Source organism: Cucumis sativus, chromosome 7 (assembly GCF_000004075.3).
Source record: "Cucumis sativus cultivar 9930 chromosome 7, Cucumber_9930_V3, whole genome shotgun sequence".
NCBI classification, from domain to species: Eukaryota; Viridiplantae; Streptophyta; class Magnoliopsida; order Cucurbitales; family Cucurbitaceae; genus Cucumis; species Cucumis sativus.
The window spans coordinates 11,826,786-11,843,646 of NC_026661.2; the positions used below are offsets into that span (position 1 = coordinate 11,826,786).

The window sequence follows — 16,861 nt, forward strand, 5'->3', positions numbered from 1 at the left end:
ATCAACTAATGCACGTTGCCACACCCAACTACTTCAATATAAAGCCCACCATATCCACACTTGCTTTCAGAATGAGCCATCGCCGTGAGCTTCGAATCCTTGAGCCAAAGAAGGTTAAATTCCACTAATAGTCCTTTTGCAAATCAAAATTTCATAAAATAACCTAAATAGTACAAAATTTGCCTCGTTTCTAAAAACTTTATTACAACACCTTTTTGGCTATGTGAACTTGCATTCTTACACTTATCTATTCAATAGACAAGAAAAGACTCCTCAAACGTTAACTCTCATTCTGTACTCTCCACCCAAAAAAATTTCTCCAATCAAACTCTCTCAAAATATTTGAAGTTGGTCATTCCATTTCTCTACCGTTTTCGTAATATTTGCTCAAATCCATCTTCAGAAACAAAACGATCCGACTTTAAGTTCGGGCGGTTGTTTTTTATCTTTTAGTTTCATTTTTGTTTACATGATCGTTTATGCAATCATACATGATAGTTATTAAAACTCAAACGATCGAGTAATTATCTATATAAGATCGTGTAATGAAGCCTAAACGATTGTTTAGTTCTTCATATATGAACACGTAACAAATACTAACCCATCATTTGGATATTCATCCCGATTGTATAACAAAGTTCAAATGATATCGTGTAACGAAGCCTAAACGATCGCTTTGGATATTCGTATACGATTGTATAACAAAGTTCAAATGATCACTTATATAATGTTAAAAAATGGTGTATGAATAACTAAACAACCGTTTAGTCTTTTTACTTTAGCCTGAATTACTCTCGATCGTTCAATGTAAGGTTGAAAGATCGTGTAATATCAATGGTCATGATCCAAATATGTAGGTGGTTAGACAAAATGATTGAAGATTAGGCGTGATATTACCTATTTTCGAATTTCTGAGTCATATGCACCAAAGGTTGAACATTGGTTCATATATGATTGATATACATACCAAGTGTTGTTACAAATTGAATGTTCTAGCCCCTCCAACACATGTAAATGACGATGAAGATCTCAATTTTGTTTAGAAGACATGGAAACATCTAGAATGTCGTTGTACCTATATCACACCCTAATTTATAAGACAACCAAAACGCAGGAATTAGTGCGAATAGGACATGATTTAGCTTAAACTTTGCAATTATCTTATCGCCAAGCTTATTTTCAACTCCTTTTATATTATCAAACGAAACTCAAAACGCAATGGCGCAATGGCAGTCAACCTTAAACACCAAATGTGATAAATAACTTAACAAAAACATAAATTTTATTAACAAAGACGTTATGTAAGAATATACAATTACAACAACTTGACCAAACATAATTAACAACTCTTAAACGCCTTGTGACTTTTTCAACTCGCCGCAAGGCCTTCAACTTTCTTCTCTACTTGGCCTAAACGTCTGTTCCTGGAATATGAAATTTTTAAAATGTAAGTTTAAAAAACTTAGTGAGGTTTTATGAAATCTTTTTCGCAATCCGTTCGATAATTCCTTTTCGTCAAATCATAAATTCCAACACAATTCAATATATCGGTAAATACTTCATTTCGCAAAACATATCAAAATGTATGTAATCGTTTTTACAATAGAATTAGATCAACTCGTGAATCACATCAACATTCATTTGACATAAACACTCATTAGTCAATTATTCATTTCACTAAGGATCTCGAATTGTTCTCTATGCTTGGTCTAATTACCTCGCATTTAAACTATTGTTTCAACAACATTCGAGAATAAATTTGTCCTTGTTGCTCTGGCCGCTAGCTTTATACTCTTCTTTCAACGCATAAGTCAGTTTCTTGTCGTCATATAGCCTTGTACACCCCATGGTGGCCTTAACAATTTATATGCACATAAAAGTTAGCATCATCTAAAAAAACAACTAATGGTTTGAAAGCCATTTTGTAATATTGAAATCATAATCATCAAATCAAACTTTAACATAAATTCATTTGAGAGAAAACACTCATCACATTCTATCAATGATCCTCCCTTTTCTTCTCTTTTCATATAGCCTTCTTGTGGAAGCAACACCTAACACTTTGTTTTTCTTCTTCTTGCCAAAGCAAAACTACCTCATTTTAGCTCTTGTTTTTTTTATAAACTTTTTTTGCTCATTTATTGACCAAAAATCCTCTATTTATAGAACCCTTAAACTAAATTAACTTAGTAATATTTAAACTCTTCTCAGTTCACCAGCTCTTGCTTAAAACTCTACATGTGTAAATTTATTACGACCCTACACGTTAACCCTGTCAAATCAAATTTGACATTTTCCTCGCCAAACTTTTCTTCTCGCCTAACTTTGTTCCGCGAATAACTTCAATCACCCAACATAGCTTTCGAAGGTCTTAACGCAGTAACTCTTTTTTCTCACAACTTCCTTGTAAACTACTTTCTTAATCACAAAACTTATACTTAACCATAAAAGTTTTATCTCTTTATCATTTTCGCGGATTTATTCAAACGCCAACTTCTTAATACTTAGCCAAATTTTACTTCTTAACACGAAATCTTATTTCAAAACGCCTATTCTATTCTAAAACGAAAATTTTCAAAATTCTTAACCAAATTTAGCAATGGTCCAAATATCATTTCATTTTCATTTGTTCGTTGGTTAGTTTATCCTTAACCATTGTACGAATCTTGTGTACTTGGCAAGAAACGGTTGCTACAAAATATATGTCCTCAGATACAATCATCATAATAGATTGATTGGAGAAAAATAAAATACAAACGTCAACTATTTACTAAAGCCTAAAGCCTAAACTCTAAACAATCGTGTAGAAATGTCAAACGATCATGTAGAAATGCCAAACGACTAAATGATCAGTTAAATTAACTAAACAATCTTTCAGCAAATCTAAACGAAATTTTTACATAGACTAAACGTTCTATCAATTATTGGTAAGTGATCGTTGAGTAAGTGATGATTGTTTAGTAGAAATTGAGAGATCGTTTATTTTGGGTTAAGAGATAGTTTATTGTGAGTTAAGATATCGTTTAGTATGAGGACATTTCTTTCAGATGAACATTTAAAGTACATGAAAGTCTAAGTCGATGTAAATACCTTCAAAATTCAAAGGGAATACGAAAAGTGCAAAAGTGAGATGAGCGTTGAGAGAAGCGTAAGTGAAGAGAGAAAAGAAATGAGAAGAAAAGTAAGTAAATGAGGTAAGAGATGATTGGATTCATCCATATTTTATATCATATGGGTAAAAAGGATATTCACATGTTATTTAGCCATTCGGCATGTTTTAATTAATAAATGATAGAACTAAACGATCGGTGAATTATCTACCATGCGATCGTGTACTTGAGTCTAAACGATCGAACACTTACTACTAAGTGATCGTTTAATGAATACTAAGTGATCGCGCATTTGAGACTATGCCATCACATAGTAAATATTAGCCGATGCTAAGTATTATATCTAAACGATCATGTGACATTAGGATGATAACAAATGTCTTAATAACTTTGATAATTTGTAAAATTTTAGTGCATTGAAGAAGTTACTTGGAGAGAAAAAGAAACCTTAGATAAGGATAAAAATTAAATGTAAATTCACATAGCGAAAATGTTAGTTGTAACAAAGTTTTTAGAAATGTCAATTTTTTTTACTATTTAGTTTACTTTATCAAATTTTCCTTTGCAAATGGTTTATTTGATGTAAGAGAGAAACTCACACTAGATTTTTCAATCGTGGACTTTTAGGAGGCAACTACATTGTAGTTATAGCAGCTTTATTGAATAATTTATCATGAAAAAGAGCAATGCTTCTGTGAAGGTTCTAACTTCACTCAATTCATGGTAAATAATAAACCGATTTAATTTTGCATGCTTCGAATAAAAGTGTTACTTTCTAGTAATGTAGGTGAACTTTGATAGCAACAATAATAGATTTATAACTTAGACTTCAAATGAATCAAGTTCTTTATAAGTGCCAAGAACATAATGTTCAAGATTGCTCACGAGATAATGTGTATGATTCATAGTTCAATATATTTTTTTTGATTGCCAGGATGAGCATATATAAATCATCAATAATTGTCATCTACTGCACAGTTAAAAATTCCATGTACTATAAGAATTGGTTTTAATGTTGTTCGTTATGATGGATTAATCTATAGAAATAATTTTCATGATATGGTCCAAACAAAAGTAAACTAAAAGAACAAGGGACTAAGAGAATATGTTGCCAAATCAACATTCCAACTAAAAAGAAATGAATTGGAAAATCAGTAACTTCATGGCAGAACTGAAAGCAGATTGCAACAAGAAGCTAAAAAGATCAATTGCATCTCAAGATTCATTAGTCATTATTTGAACAACAATGTATATCTCACTCAGTTTTTACAACTGGAATGCGGAGGATGCTTCCTCAGTGGTACACAAAATTGTGCTTTATTACAAATCATCAAACAAAGAAGCAGCATGTGGGACTACTTTGAAATATCATTATCACTTGGGGAATTGAAGTTGAAGCTTTAGATGATAAGATGTATCGCTATTAAATGTCTGCCTCTCTGTCTGAAGAAAAATAGCCACCCCTTGTGCAAAAGCAAAAGAGCCTGTCCCCCCAACCACCGTCATTTCTTCTCTATTCTCATGCCCAATATGTTTGGCATGGACACCCAAGCTCCCCGAATATTCAGGTGTGTTGAAACTCAAATAGATGATATTGAACGACGAACGAGCAAATTGTTCGCTAGGGATGATGAAACCTTGAGCGTTTCCAACAATTTGGGATGTGTTCTCAGGCCCCTTAGTGAGCATTCTTCGGAAGACAAAAACTCCAGAATCTGGTATGGTTACAGGCTGCATATTGTTAGGTCTGGCATTTGCTTTAGAATGTGGTCGTTGGATGTAGAGGGATAGATCTGTCCAGGGTGGCTTTCTGTCGTGCTTGGCCTGCTTTTTGTGAGATACTGGCGAGAGCACTGCCAGGAGAATAACAGCTAGTAAGGCCAAGCAGATTGCAGCGCAGAATATAATCCTATTCTTCATCACGCATTGAAAGACCTTCTTAAGAAAAAGTACATTTATGTATTGATAATGAAGTATCCAATTGATACATATAGCTTGTCCACCCTGTTTAAAGTTTAGGTCAACTAATTCAATCTTAAGCTTTAATACCTAATCCATCGCCCCCAATACATTGAGTCCTTGACGGTGACTATTTCAAGAAATTGCCTCTTGTAAAGGTCAATCATCTAAAAGGATTCGGTGCTCCCTACATAACAAATCCACTACTAAATCCATTGACTTTCAGTCAATCCTGGTTATGCTACAAAATGAGGTTATAACTTAGATGTGTCCCTCCTGCACAGAAAACCATGAAAGTGCATTTATAGTAGCATTTTGACAATGCCTGAAAGAAAATGGATGAAGTATGCTGCTTTAGGATGGCCATCTCCATACATAAAAAATTAAAAAGGAAAAAAAAAAAAAGGAAAAAAGAAAGATGGTCATCCCTACAAATAATTCGAGTAGATGGCCTTTCATTCACAAGAAAGGAACTGTCCAATCTGAAACAAACGAGGCTACTGATCTGCACAGCAAAAAGTGCAAATTGCAACTAACAGCCAAGGCAAATCAGAGGCACGTAAATGGTAAAAAATCTGTGTTCTAGTCAAAATTATCAACTAAGTTCAGGACATGGAGTAGAAAACTGACAAGAAAGATCAGTCTCAAGAATTGTGTGTGTGCAAGACTCGTGTGAGAGAGAGAGAGCAGGCAGGAACGTCTAGGCAATTGGATCCACTTCAAACTGCTTGAGAAGTGAAGGTACAGGTGCCAGCCATCTAAAAACAAAAGATTCAGCTGAGCCAAGTTTAATTCTTCAACTCTTTAATGCTGTACATCCAGCCTTCCAGCGTCACCTTTTTCCAAAGATTCAAAACAGGGGCACCAAACACATTTATCCTCGAAAGCACTATGCATGCAAACAGCAGGAAGCCAAAGTGACCAACAGAAAGACTGGCCCCCTCGAATTATTATACACACCATTCGTAAATGTATAAGATTGCTATCTCCTGCATCCTGATAAAGTTCAGATCAGGTTGAATCAACTTCTATTTTTTTTACCATACTCTGTAATCAGCTAAAACCAAAGAAGAAGGATAAAAAGAAAACTAAATAAAGCTATCTCACAGAGACGTTACCTGCCAGGAGGTAAAAAAAAGAGGAATGAAACAAATATGTAGGACCGTATTTCCGTTCTTCATCAATTTGTCGACAATGCATCCTCAATTTTTCTAATTACAACACTGAGACTGCTTCCACTTTCCATAGCTTTGACAGCTACCTGGTGTGCATGTTTGTGCCACTTCAGCAGGTTGTAAGATTGTAGAACAGCCCATCTTGCTTGATTTGACATCTATAAAGTGAAAACACCAGTAGAAGTCAGAAAGGTGGTCAACATATCTGTGCACCTTGGAAGGAATGTATCAACTCAAGCACATTAGAATGAGAACCTGCGCAACAGACAATGGGGGTTGCAAAAGAACGCAAATACTTCTAAACAAATTTTCATCATTCTCTCCACCCTCTGCTTCACCATAAACAAGAGCTTCAGCAGCAATGCCAGCAAAAAGGACCATGCAGTACCTGACCACAGTCATGACCCAGGGGATCGCCAAGTTAGTTATTATATAGAGAGTTTCAAGCATAAAATTTAGTCCATTCATATGATCACTCTTAATCAGAAAACATTGCAAAGAACTGTCCTATATCTTTCATTATTTTGTAGATCACAACCTTTTGAAGCCTTAAAAGGCTCAGGAAGCTGAATGCAACATATATATTGCTACTTAGGCTCTTTTTTGAACCTACAATAGTAAAAATAATAGAAAAATAGATTAAATCCTTTTCAAAAGAGGTGACCATTCATCGTAATCACCTGTCAAAGGAAGTACCATCCAAACGCCCTTCAGCAAGGTTGCTTGCCATTTTTTCATCCCAAAACTGGGTACCTGCCTATTAAATTCAGAATAAAAAGACTCATCAACACATAATCAAATATTTCACATTTAACTATCCCAGTCCACTACTACTCTCTATCCCATTGCTTATCATTTTTATCACAGCGACAACTTCATATGATGTATTGTGAGTTTATCTTATTGAGTACCTACATGAGTAACTCATTCAAATCATTTTCAGTTACCATCATTTCAAGACCTAAGTTTGAAATAGACATGAAAGGGATTGTTTACCTGTCCTTGTATCCCCATTTGCATAGCAACAATTGGATCCAAAATCACTCCACGGATTGGGCAGCCCATGAGGTAAGCTGCAATAGGGTAGATGAACTTTTATCAACACTCAGCAGCCGACCTCACATAATTGAATAAAGTACCATTCCAAGTAAATAGCATGTGAACAATTAGTAGATATTACCACACTACATGATTCAATACTGATAGAGCATACCAGTCAGTAGATGTCCAGCTTCGTGTACAAGGATTCGACGCCTATATGGTGGCCAATAGCTTGAGATTTGCGCTAGACAAGTACCACCAAGGAGGATAGAATCCAAAAATGCTAGCCCCAACAGAGCCAAAAGATTTGGCCTAATATCTATGTCCTGCGAAAGCAGAAATGACGTTCCACCAAGAAAAGCAATCAAAGCATAACGAGAGCTGCCTGAAAGGCCCCACTTCTTTGGTGACAACTTGGACACTGGAATAACACAGGAGGCCAGGAAAAGAGAAGTGAGCGATAACTGGAATATGAATAATAAATCCATCTGAAAGCCGAGATTTATCCAATCACCTTCTAATCCAGTAGTCAACTCCAACACAGATGGCGTGACATCTCTTCGACCCTCCAAAACTGCAGGTACGCTTAGTTCATCAGTATGAACCATGCTCAAATAAGTAGCACAAAACTGGTGGATAAAGTTGAACAATAATAAATTTGACAGCCCTCGTTTTTTATAGTTTTTAAACGTCGATAAGTTATATTAGGCCATAACTACACAAAAATTTATCCCCTCAAAGAAATTCAACATAAACAAATCATCAGGTAAAATGAGCACTGAAAATCAACAATAAAGTAAAGCCCCATTCAATACAACATGTACATATGAGATAAAAAGACTGATGAATGCCGAACGGGTAAGTGGTTTCACGCTGCTTGCATTCTTCACCCAGGACCATCTTCACAAAATTCAAAGTTGACAGATGAGAGGAAAACTAAAATTTCCCAATTGGATATCAACAGAGAACAAGGCAAAAAACCTTCAAAACTAATTAAATAAATTCCATGGTGGAGACAATGAAAGGGGTGTACCAATGTTCCTGCATTTTCCAAAATTGGGCAAAAATCCTCTATCCTTGAGAAACCTATAAGCATTGGCGACAAGCTTCATATCATCGGCATTCAAACAAGTGTCTAATACCTCCCAGTCCCTCTCCCACCCAGACAACCGCAGATTCCTAATAGCAGATGGTGCTGAACCAGCAGGTGCCGAATCCTTAATGGGTTCGATTGCGCTGTCTCTGTCGAAGGATTCGAGAAACCTAAGAGCTTCAGCGAGATCCTTGCGCTTCACTGCCTCCTCATAATCTTGCCATTCGCGAAGAGCTCTAGACAGAGGGAGGAGACGCTGATGGTGATGACGTTCTAAATGGAAATATTTATTGATTCCATTAGGGTTTTTTTGCTGAAAATGGAACGGAATTGGGTAATGAAAAAGTTGGGATTGGGGAAGAGAAGATGAAATTAGGAGTTTGGGAGGACTAAGGATAGCCATGAGAAGGAATACGTCCAGAATTGCAAAGAAAATTTTGGAATCGGAAACTTTACGTGGATCCACACCCAACTACAAAGTAAGTAAATAAATAAAACCTTTTACGGAAAGGGCTCAATCAGATAACAGAAAACATGGTGAAAGCAAAGGCATGGAAATGAAAATCTGGGATTTTGAGCAGCCAAACCGAAATGTTCATCATATTACAAAGCTTGCAATATGATCTGGATTAATTTGACTTTGAACCCAATCGTATAGTAATGTGCACAGTGCACAGCAGTTGTTCAAAATGGATAATTGCTGCTTCTGTTCATTTTGTTGATAAATGATAACTCTGATTTCTGAACTGACTGCATATATCTCCTTTTGTTCCATGTTATGAGGTAATAATGAGAGCATGTCAAATATGTCTCAATCAGTAGAGGACACCAGTCTCGACCTCAGCTTTAATGAGTTACTGCTTGGGGGCAACGCCCCTCTTGAGAGCCCTAACAATACCGACCCAACATGAGTATGGACGGCCGATCTATCCAGAAATAGCTCATGACACTTTCATCTCTAAAAGACAACTACTTCCTAAAGATATATGTAAGCCTAATCTAAAGTTTTTCCAATAAAGAACATCTTCCTGGTGGATGAACTTAGTATAGGTTTAGTCCCTCGTTACATATAACTAACATTGTATCAACATTTTTAATTGAAATAATGGTGAACTATGTTAGAAACGACATGTGAACCTTTACCTATGATCGATAATTTTAGATGAGGTGAGTGATTATTGAAACATATAAATGAATATAAAGTATGTTGTTGGTGATAGCATAACCTTATTAATACATGTGTGGCTTTGCCTCAGTCGGTGATAATTGTTTTCTCTTCGAGTGTATCAGTTTTGTTTATTTTATCATCACGACACGTTAATTTATTAGTTTGACATTTTCATATTTTTCTTAAAAAGACTAGTCTTCAAATTCTCTATAGATATAGTTTCAAAGTTTCTATCAACCAAATCTTTAGATTTTACCAATGATTTTGATACAAATTTCTATATATTCTACTCCAAAACATTATATGTGTCCATTTGATAGAAAAAATAAATAAAAATTTCTTTAGGCTGTCCAAAGAGTCCATTAGAGGTAGAGGTGATGTGTGGTGTAAAAGATGGCTACTTTTGTGGTGGTGGTGGTGGTGGGGCTTGGCTTTGGAGCATAAATGAATGTGCTACATTTTCTTTATAGAAGAAAAAGAGCATCAACAAAGGCCACAACTTTTCATTTGACTTAACTTTGGTTTCTGCCTTCCCTCTTCAACCATATACTTCACTGTGTAGACAGAATCTTATTGGGATTATTCTAAACCCATCTTTTCTCTGCTCGTGGAGAGTTGTGGAGAGATGAGGTAAGCGATCACGGTCCATTCCATGAACCCGTCTCTTTGATGCTTTCATCATTTGGACTACAAAAATAATTTGGACTTGTATACATCATTATAATGTATTAAATAGATAGTGTCAAACATTTTTATTGTATTTATTTGAGTGAGCATAATTCAACACATTAAAAAAAAAAAGTTAAGTGCATTCTATTACATCAAAACACATGTCAGATCGGTAGTTACAATATCTTTAGTCTTTAATTGGATATAGGTTAATTGATATTATCGGTAAAATAAGTATTTCATGATGACAATGAGAAAGAAAATTGTTGAGTACCTACTTGAAATTTAACTTGATGTATGAGTTATCTTTTGTTATCAAAATCTATAATTTGATAGTTTATTTTGGAAATTTGTTAAGTACAACAATCGTACGTTCATTTAATTATCATTCAACTAAACTCACTTTTTAACTCATTATCAAACTTTTTTACTTGATAATGTCATATCAAACCACTTAAAATAGTTAATATTTTTAAGTATTCATAGATAAAAATATAAAATTGTAAAAATAATATTTCACGTTATTAATCATTTTGAAAAAGCTTAGTACCTTTTCAATCCAACTCATATTGACAAGCAAGCACGCAAGTCACCATTCCATATAACACTAATTCACAATTAAACCATGTATGTTTTCAATTTCTGATAGTTGAACCCTATTCATGGACTCATTGGTTAAAAATATTATTTAAAATAAAATTATAGTTCTTTGGATATATTTGGAAACAGTAAAAGAAAAATTTGGAAAGAAAGCAAACGAAAAACAAAACGTTTTAAGAAGATGGGATTTTAGTGAGACCACAGAGAGAGAAACCACCATCGCACTCCCACCGTTTTTGCTTCGGTTGCTCTTTTGAGTTTTTTTTTTTATTTTTAACTCCAACAAATAGGTCTAAATCCCAACCCGCTCACCCCGCCGCTGATCACCGCTATTCACCACGTGTCCCGCTTCCCTCATTTTCCATTTTCCTTCTATAAATTTGCCTTCACCTTCCCTTCCTCATTTCATTTGTATATTTCATTTGCTTCACCTCACTCCACCGCTTTTCTATTTTCACATTTTCATCTTCCTCGTAAGTTTCACCAATCTCATCCCTCTTTTCCCTTTCTCAATCCTTTTCTTATCTGGGTTCCTTTTTGATCCATTCCTTGTTTTCTTTCTGATTTTTCTCAGGCTATTCTTATGGCTACCAAAAAGAGCGTCGGTACTCTCAAGGAGGCTGATTTGAAGGGAAAGAGGGTGTTCGTTAGAGTCGATCTCAACGTTCCCTTGGATGACAATTTTAACATCACCGATGACACCAGAATCCGTGCCGCTGTCCCTACCATTCAATATTTGCTCAGCCATGGCGCTAGGGTCATCCTCTCCAGCCATTTGGTCCGATTCTTCTTCTCTTTCTTCTCATTTTCTTCCCCTATTTCTCATTCTCACGAGATCTATCTATCTCGCATGTTTTCTCCGGAGTTTTAGTTTATGGATTCCATCAATTGTTGCATTTTATAACCTGTCCGAGGATTATAAGTTTCGATCTTTGGTTTTCAGGAACGATCTTCATCATTTCCCCCATTTTTTTTTCACACCTTGTTTAATGAATTTAGATTATTGTACAGTTTCTTCCGTCATTTGTGGTATGCATGATTCAGTTTTGTGGATCTAATGTTCACAGTGTCAAGTGTAGGAATCTAATCGATCATGGGTGTTAGAATCAATAATCGATAGCAAAACTTAGTGTCGCTATGTATTATTCTATTGTGCTTGATCAAATATCACGATCTTTTATACTGACAACAACTTAGTTCACTTATTCTGTTCCATTCCTTCACTCTGCGTCAATGCTCGTTCCCCTTCCAAATTCGCCGTAATTTTCATTTTGTTTATTCCTTTTGCTCATTTTTATCGATTATCCTGGTTCTTCAGGGACGTCCAAAGGGTGTAACACCAAAATACAGCTTGAAGCCTCTTGTTCCCAGGCTTTCTGAGCTTCTTGGGCTTCAGGTGTGACATCTTCGTTTTATATACTGCTTTTTTTGGAACCTATGTTTGTATTTATTGATAACACTTCCGATTACTGAAATTTTCTTTACCCCTCCGATAATAGGTTGTAATGGCTAATGATTGTATTGGCGAGGAAGTTGAGAAGATGGTCGCTGAATTGCCCGAGGGAGGTGTATTGCTGCTTGAAAACGTGAGGTTTTACAAGGAGGAAGAGAAGAATGACCCCGAGTTTGCCAAGAAGTTGGCTTCTCTTGCAGATCTCTATGTTAACGATGCCTTTGGAACTGCTCACAGAGCCCACGCTTCCACTGAGGGTGTGGCTAAGTACTTGAAACCTTCTGTTGCTGGTTTCCTTATGCAGAAGGTTTGTTGTATTTTATCATCTTTCTTGTTGAGAATGGAAATAGAAATCAACACTCGATCACTTTTGGTTGTTATTGTGAAAATGCTTGATGGGGCAACTAATGGTGTGCTTTTGGTTTAGGAACTTGACTACTTGGTCGGAGCTGTGTCTAATCCTAAGAGACCATTTGCTGCAATTGTTGGTGGTTCAAAGGTGTCTTCAAAGATTGGAGTGATTGAATCCTTGTTGGAAAAGGTTAATCTTCTTGTTCTTGGTGGAGGAATGATCTTTACCTTCTACAAGGCCCAAGGACTTGCAGTGGGTAAATCACTTGTGGAAGAAGACAAGCTTGACCTTGCTACCTCGCTCATTGAGAAGGCAAAAGCCAAGGGAGTTTCTCTTTTGCTTCCAACCGACGTAGTGGTAGCAGATAAATTTGCTGCTGATGCTGACAGCAAGGTTTGTAGTTAACTTTTTTTCAATCAAAAAAGCTGTACAAAAAATAAAAATAAACATAAAACATAAACAAACTGAACAAAAACTTTTTTCAATCGAAGATGGTACCATTTTCAACTTCGACATTCTCTCATTGCAAGTAGTTTTTCCATCCTCTTTCAGGTTGTGGCAGCATCAAGTATTCCAGATGGCTGGATGGGTTTGGATATTGGGCCTGATTCTATCAAGAGTTTTGGTGAAGCTTTGGATTCTACCCAAACCATTATTTGGAATGGACCTATGGGAGTGTTCGAGTTTGAAAAGTTTGCGGCTGGAACAGAGGTATGCAATAAGGGGGTGACCATTTTTATGTTCAGTTTTATACATGCTAAATTATAGAAAAATACCAACTCTGCATTTGTTTCATAAACTTCTAGAAATTATGTTACCAACTTTTACCTTTAGCATACACGTTTCCAAACTATTAAAATGTAGGACAACTTGCAAAAAAACCGCCATATAGAAAATTGAGCCTTGAACTTATGCTATACAATGGATTTCAATGGTAGTGTTGTTAATATAAACTATGATTAGATTAGTATTAAAATTGGACCCTCCTAACGGAAGAAATTTATCCCCACATAAGTTTTTGTGATTTGGCTGTCCAATTCAATTTCTACACTTCGAGGGAAACTGAAATCTATGGAAAGAAAATAAACTTGAACGTTACTCAGTATGGTGTTGTTTGGTTTATGCACTTTGTTTTTCAGGCTATTGCGAAGAAGTTGGCAGAGCTGAGTGGAAAGGGAGTTACCACCATAATCGGAGGAGGCGACTCTGTTGCGGCTGTTGAGAAGGTTGGACTTGCGGATAAGATGAGCCACATCTCCACTGGTGGTGGTGCCAGCTTAGAGCTTCTTGAAGGAAAAACGCTTCCCGGTGTCCTTGCTCTTGACGATGCTTGAGCTTGAGGGGGAACTCAAACCTCTCGCCATTTTCCATGTGTTATATCGTTAAGGTGGTTGTTGTTCAACCCTTTTGAGGATTTCTCGAGTTTGTCTTTTTTTCTTTGAGAAGAGGTTGTAGTTATAGGATAGATTATCATTTGAATAAGTCTCAAATTCTCCTATGAACGTATATGGTCCACGTTATTGGATTGGATCATCTTTTTCCCATCTATTTGAAATGTTAAGTAATGTTAATGCCTGATGCATTCAGGCTGTTCAACCATTAATCAATCGCCTTTTTAGCTCACGAGGGTTGTGGTTGATGTCATATAAAGAGGTTTGGTTTTCAGTATGCAATATCGTACTAGACAGGATTTTTGTAGCGAGAAAGCTGCCATTTACTCGGTGAAAAAGATTAAAATACCATCATTCGCCCAAACGGAGACCAACGTGAATGAAGCCAATGACAGATTCTTTCGACTTTTAACTTTTGATCTGTGGCCTCATCACTGCAAAAGGGTCAAGCTTTTCTGTCAACTCTTCATTTGTTTTTTTTTTCTTTTTTGCTTTAAATAATTGTGGGAAGAAAAAGAAATCGAAAGAATTGATGTTAATGTGAAGGGGCCAAGGGCAGGCTTCCTAGGTTTAATTCTAGACTAAAATTGATTTATTTGACTACAACAGTCTTCTAGATACCATTTAAATGGTCTATATTATAGAAATAAGACTATAAGACTGAGTATTTTATCTTGGCAACACTGTGGACACAACCTATTTTGTATTTAATTAATTCTTACTTTGTATTTAATACAAATGTAATGATCCAAAAGGTTGTGTGTTGATCCAAAACAATACAAATGTAATGATCCAAAAGGTTGTGTGTTGATCTAAAACAATACAAATGTAATGATCCAAAAGGTTGTGTGTTGATCCAAATGATTGTGTTGATGGACACAACCTACTTTGTATTTAATACAAATGTAATGATCCAAAATGTTGTGTTGATCCAAAAGGTTGTGTTGATCCAAAAGATTCGTGTAGGTGATATGTAAGTGGTGGTTTCACTATATGTAATTTCGTTGTCTTAACCTATGTAATTTCGTTGTCTTGACCTATGTATTAAATTAAAGCTATAGGGTATGCAAGAGATATTTATTTAACTATGATTTAATTAATTAAATATTAAATTAAATTAATAATTCTCTATTTAGGAATGAAGTATCTACGTATCTTCAGCTCTTTCTTCCTCTTCTTCCTCTCGTTGGAAATGTAGAGGAAGCACTGCAATCCAAAGATCTCTATACGTAATCTCTCTCAAAGAAAAGAAAACAAATTCTCTCTCAATTGGCTTCCAAAATCCAATTTGTTCCCACACGTCAAAGCCTCTTCTGCTCAGAGAACAGAAAAAGTTTCAACTGGTGGTGACACCAATTTTTGTATTTTGTAGAAACAGGTTGACAACAAACAAAAATTATATCCTTCTTTGTAATTTATTTTTAATTTAAAAAATTATGTTTAACCATTATTTATTTTACAGTAATATGTTCATGTATGTATAATTACCAATGTACTGGTATTTCTAAAATCTCACATTAATTGAGAAAAGGTTCTATAAATTTTTTTCCCTATCTAAGGGCTTTAATCCCTTCATATTGAATGATTCATGCATGGTGACATGTTGACTCATTAATCGGTCAGGTGGACTATCCAATAGATGGGTAGATGTGAGTTTTTGCATTTGTAAAATTACTTGCTCAAATAATAAAATTAAATTAAGAGCACAGTTTCACGATTATACAATAAAAAACATTGCATCCCAAACATTTAATAATTACTACATGTCAATTGAGATAAAGTATTAAACATCATGTAGCTCATGTTCATACACAATATGGGTTGACAGAATCATTTATCAAATGTTTACAATTGATTGCTAGACCATTACTGTAATACACGTATCTTCTATCCAATTTGCTTTGCTAAAAAGTTAAAAAGTTAAGCTAAGAGTTTGTCCAAGATCTTGGGACAACATCTCGGGACATAAGTGAAAATCTCGAGCCTTGTTCGGTTTAGAAAAAAGGTAGAGAAAGACAAAGAGCAAATCCCGGTGCATCTCAGGGTTGTGACAACTTTGGAAAACAAAAGGTTTTTGGAAGGATAAATCTCAAACCATCTTAGGGCCGTGTTCAATCGAGACTGAAAAAAGAAATTCTAGGCTTCTCGAGCATGTCTAGTCAAGAAAAGGAAAGATCTCAGGCTGATCTTGATTGAGATCATTAAAAGAAAACTCGTGACAGATCTCTAGAAATTTATATCTCACGAAGGCTAGCATTTTTCAGAAGTAAAGACCATTTTATGTAGACACTTTCATTTCTCTCATTTCTCACAATCCAAGTAGAGAGAAGAAGCAGAGATAAGTTGAGATTTCTTGAAAGTGTTAGGAGCCAAACAAGAAGGTTGTTCGATCAAGCTTGATCAGTTTTGGGTTTTCTATCAAAAAGGTACTCGAGAAGTTGTAGAGTTTGACAAGATTAAGCTAAGAAAGAAGAGCTAGAGTTTGAGGTTTAGATTCAAGTAAAGTTAAATCTTCCTCTTCTCTTTTTAAGAAGCTCTAGAACAGTTTTTGCTAGTTTTGAATGTTGATTTGAACTTTAAATCTGTACATAAGCTCGTTTTGAGCCAGGCAAACTTGTAGGAACGGGCTTGAGCAAGCTAAGACCATCCAAGAGTTCAAAGATATCAAGGTTAGTAAGAAAATGGTTCTCTTGAGTAGAAAAATGAAAAGGTAAGGAAGTTGGAGAAATTTCCTTTAGTTGGAACCTAAAGTAACTGGATATTTTCTTATTATTTTCCGGGCAAGAGAAAATATGACAAATCTATAACCCAAGAATCTAGCCAAAAGTTGTGAGTGACTAAAATGAATTT

The 16,861-nt window shown here is 35.5% G+C and overlaps 3 protein-coding genes across 4 annotated transcripts; 1 reads left to right on the forward strand and 2 right to left on the reverse strand.

Annotated features, from left to right (window-relative positions):
* Positions 1-4,484: 4,484 nt before the first annotated feature.
* LOC101213185 (dirigent protein 6) lies at positions 4,485-5,030 on the reverse strand. Its single transcript, XM_004139847.3, has one exon. The coding sequence runs from the start codon at positions 5,028-5,030 to the stop codon at positions 4,485-4,487; it is 546 nt and encodes a 181-aa protein (XP_004139895.1).
* Positions 5,031-5,346: 316 nt separating this feature from the next.
* On the reverse strand, positions 5,347-9,308 carry LOC101213430. Of its 2 annotated transcripts, none has more exons than XM_011660740.2 (8): positions 8,319-9,308; positions 7,800-7,859; positions 7,458-7,706; positions 7,241-7,317; positions 6,925-7,001; positions 6,500-6,632; positions 6,188-6,402; positions 5,347-6,058 (listed from the first exon to the last, which is right to left on the reverse strand). In XM_011660740.2, exons 1-7 carry the CDS (start codon positions 8,779-8,781, stop codon positions 6,250-6,252), a joined length of 1,212 nt encoding a protein of 403 aa, XP_011659042.1. In that variant the 5' UTR covers positions 8,782-9,308; the 3' UTR covers positions 5,347-6,058; positions 6,188-6,249. The 2 variants fall into 2 exon arrangements, with proteins under 2 accessions (XP_011659042.1, XP_004139896.1); XM_004139848.3 differs by having other exon boundaries at positions 5,347-6,065; positions 8,319-9,306.
* Positions 9,309-10,979: 1,671 nt separating this feature from the next.
* LOC101215513 (phosphoglycerate kinase, cytosolic) lies at positions 10,980-14,243 on the forward strand. Its single transcript, XM_004139789.3, has 7 exons — positions 10,980-11,288; positions 11,390-11,593; positions 12,134-12,211; positions 12,315-12,575; positions 12,696-13,013; positions 13,173-13,331; positions 13,760-14,243. Exons 2-7 carry the CDS (start codon positions 11,399-11,401, stop codon positions 13,952-13,954), a joined length of 1,206 nt encoding a protein of 401 aa, XP_004139837.1. The 5' UTR covers positions 10,980-11,288; positions 11,390-11,398; the 3' UTR covers positions 13,955-14,243.
* Positions 14,244-16,861: the final 2,618 nt, after the last annotated feature.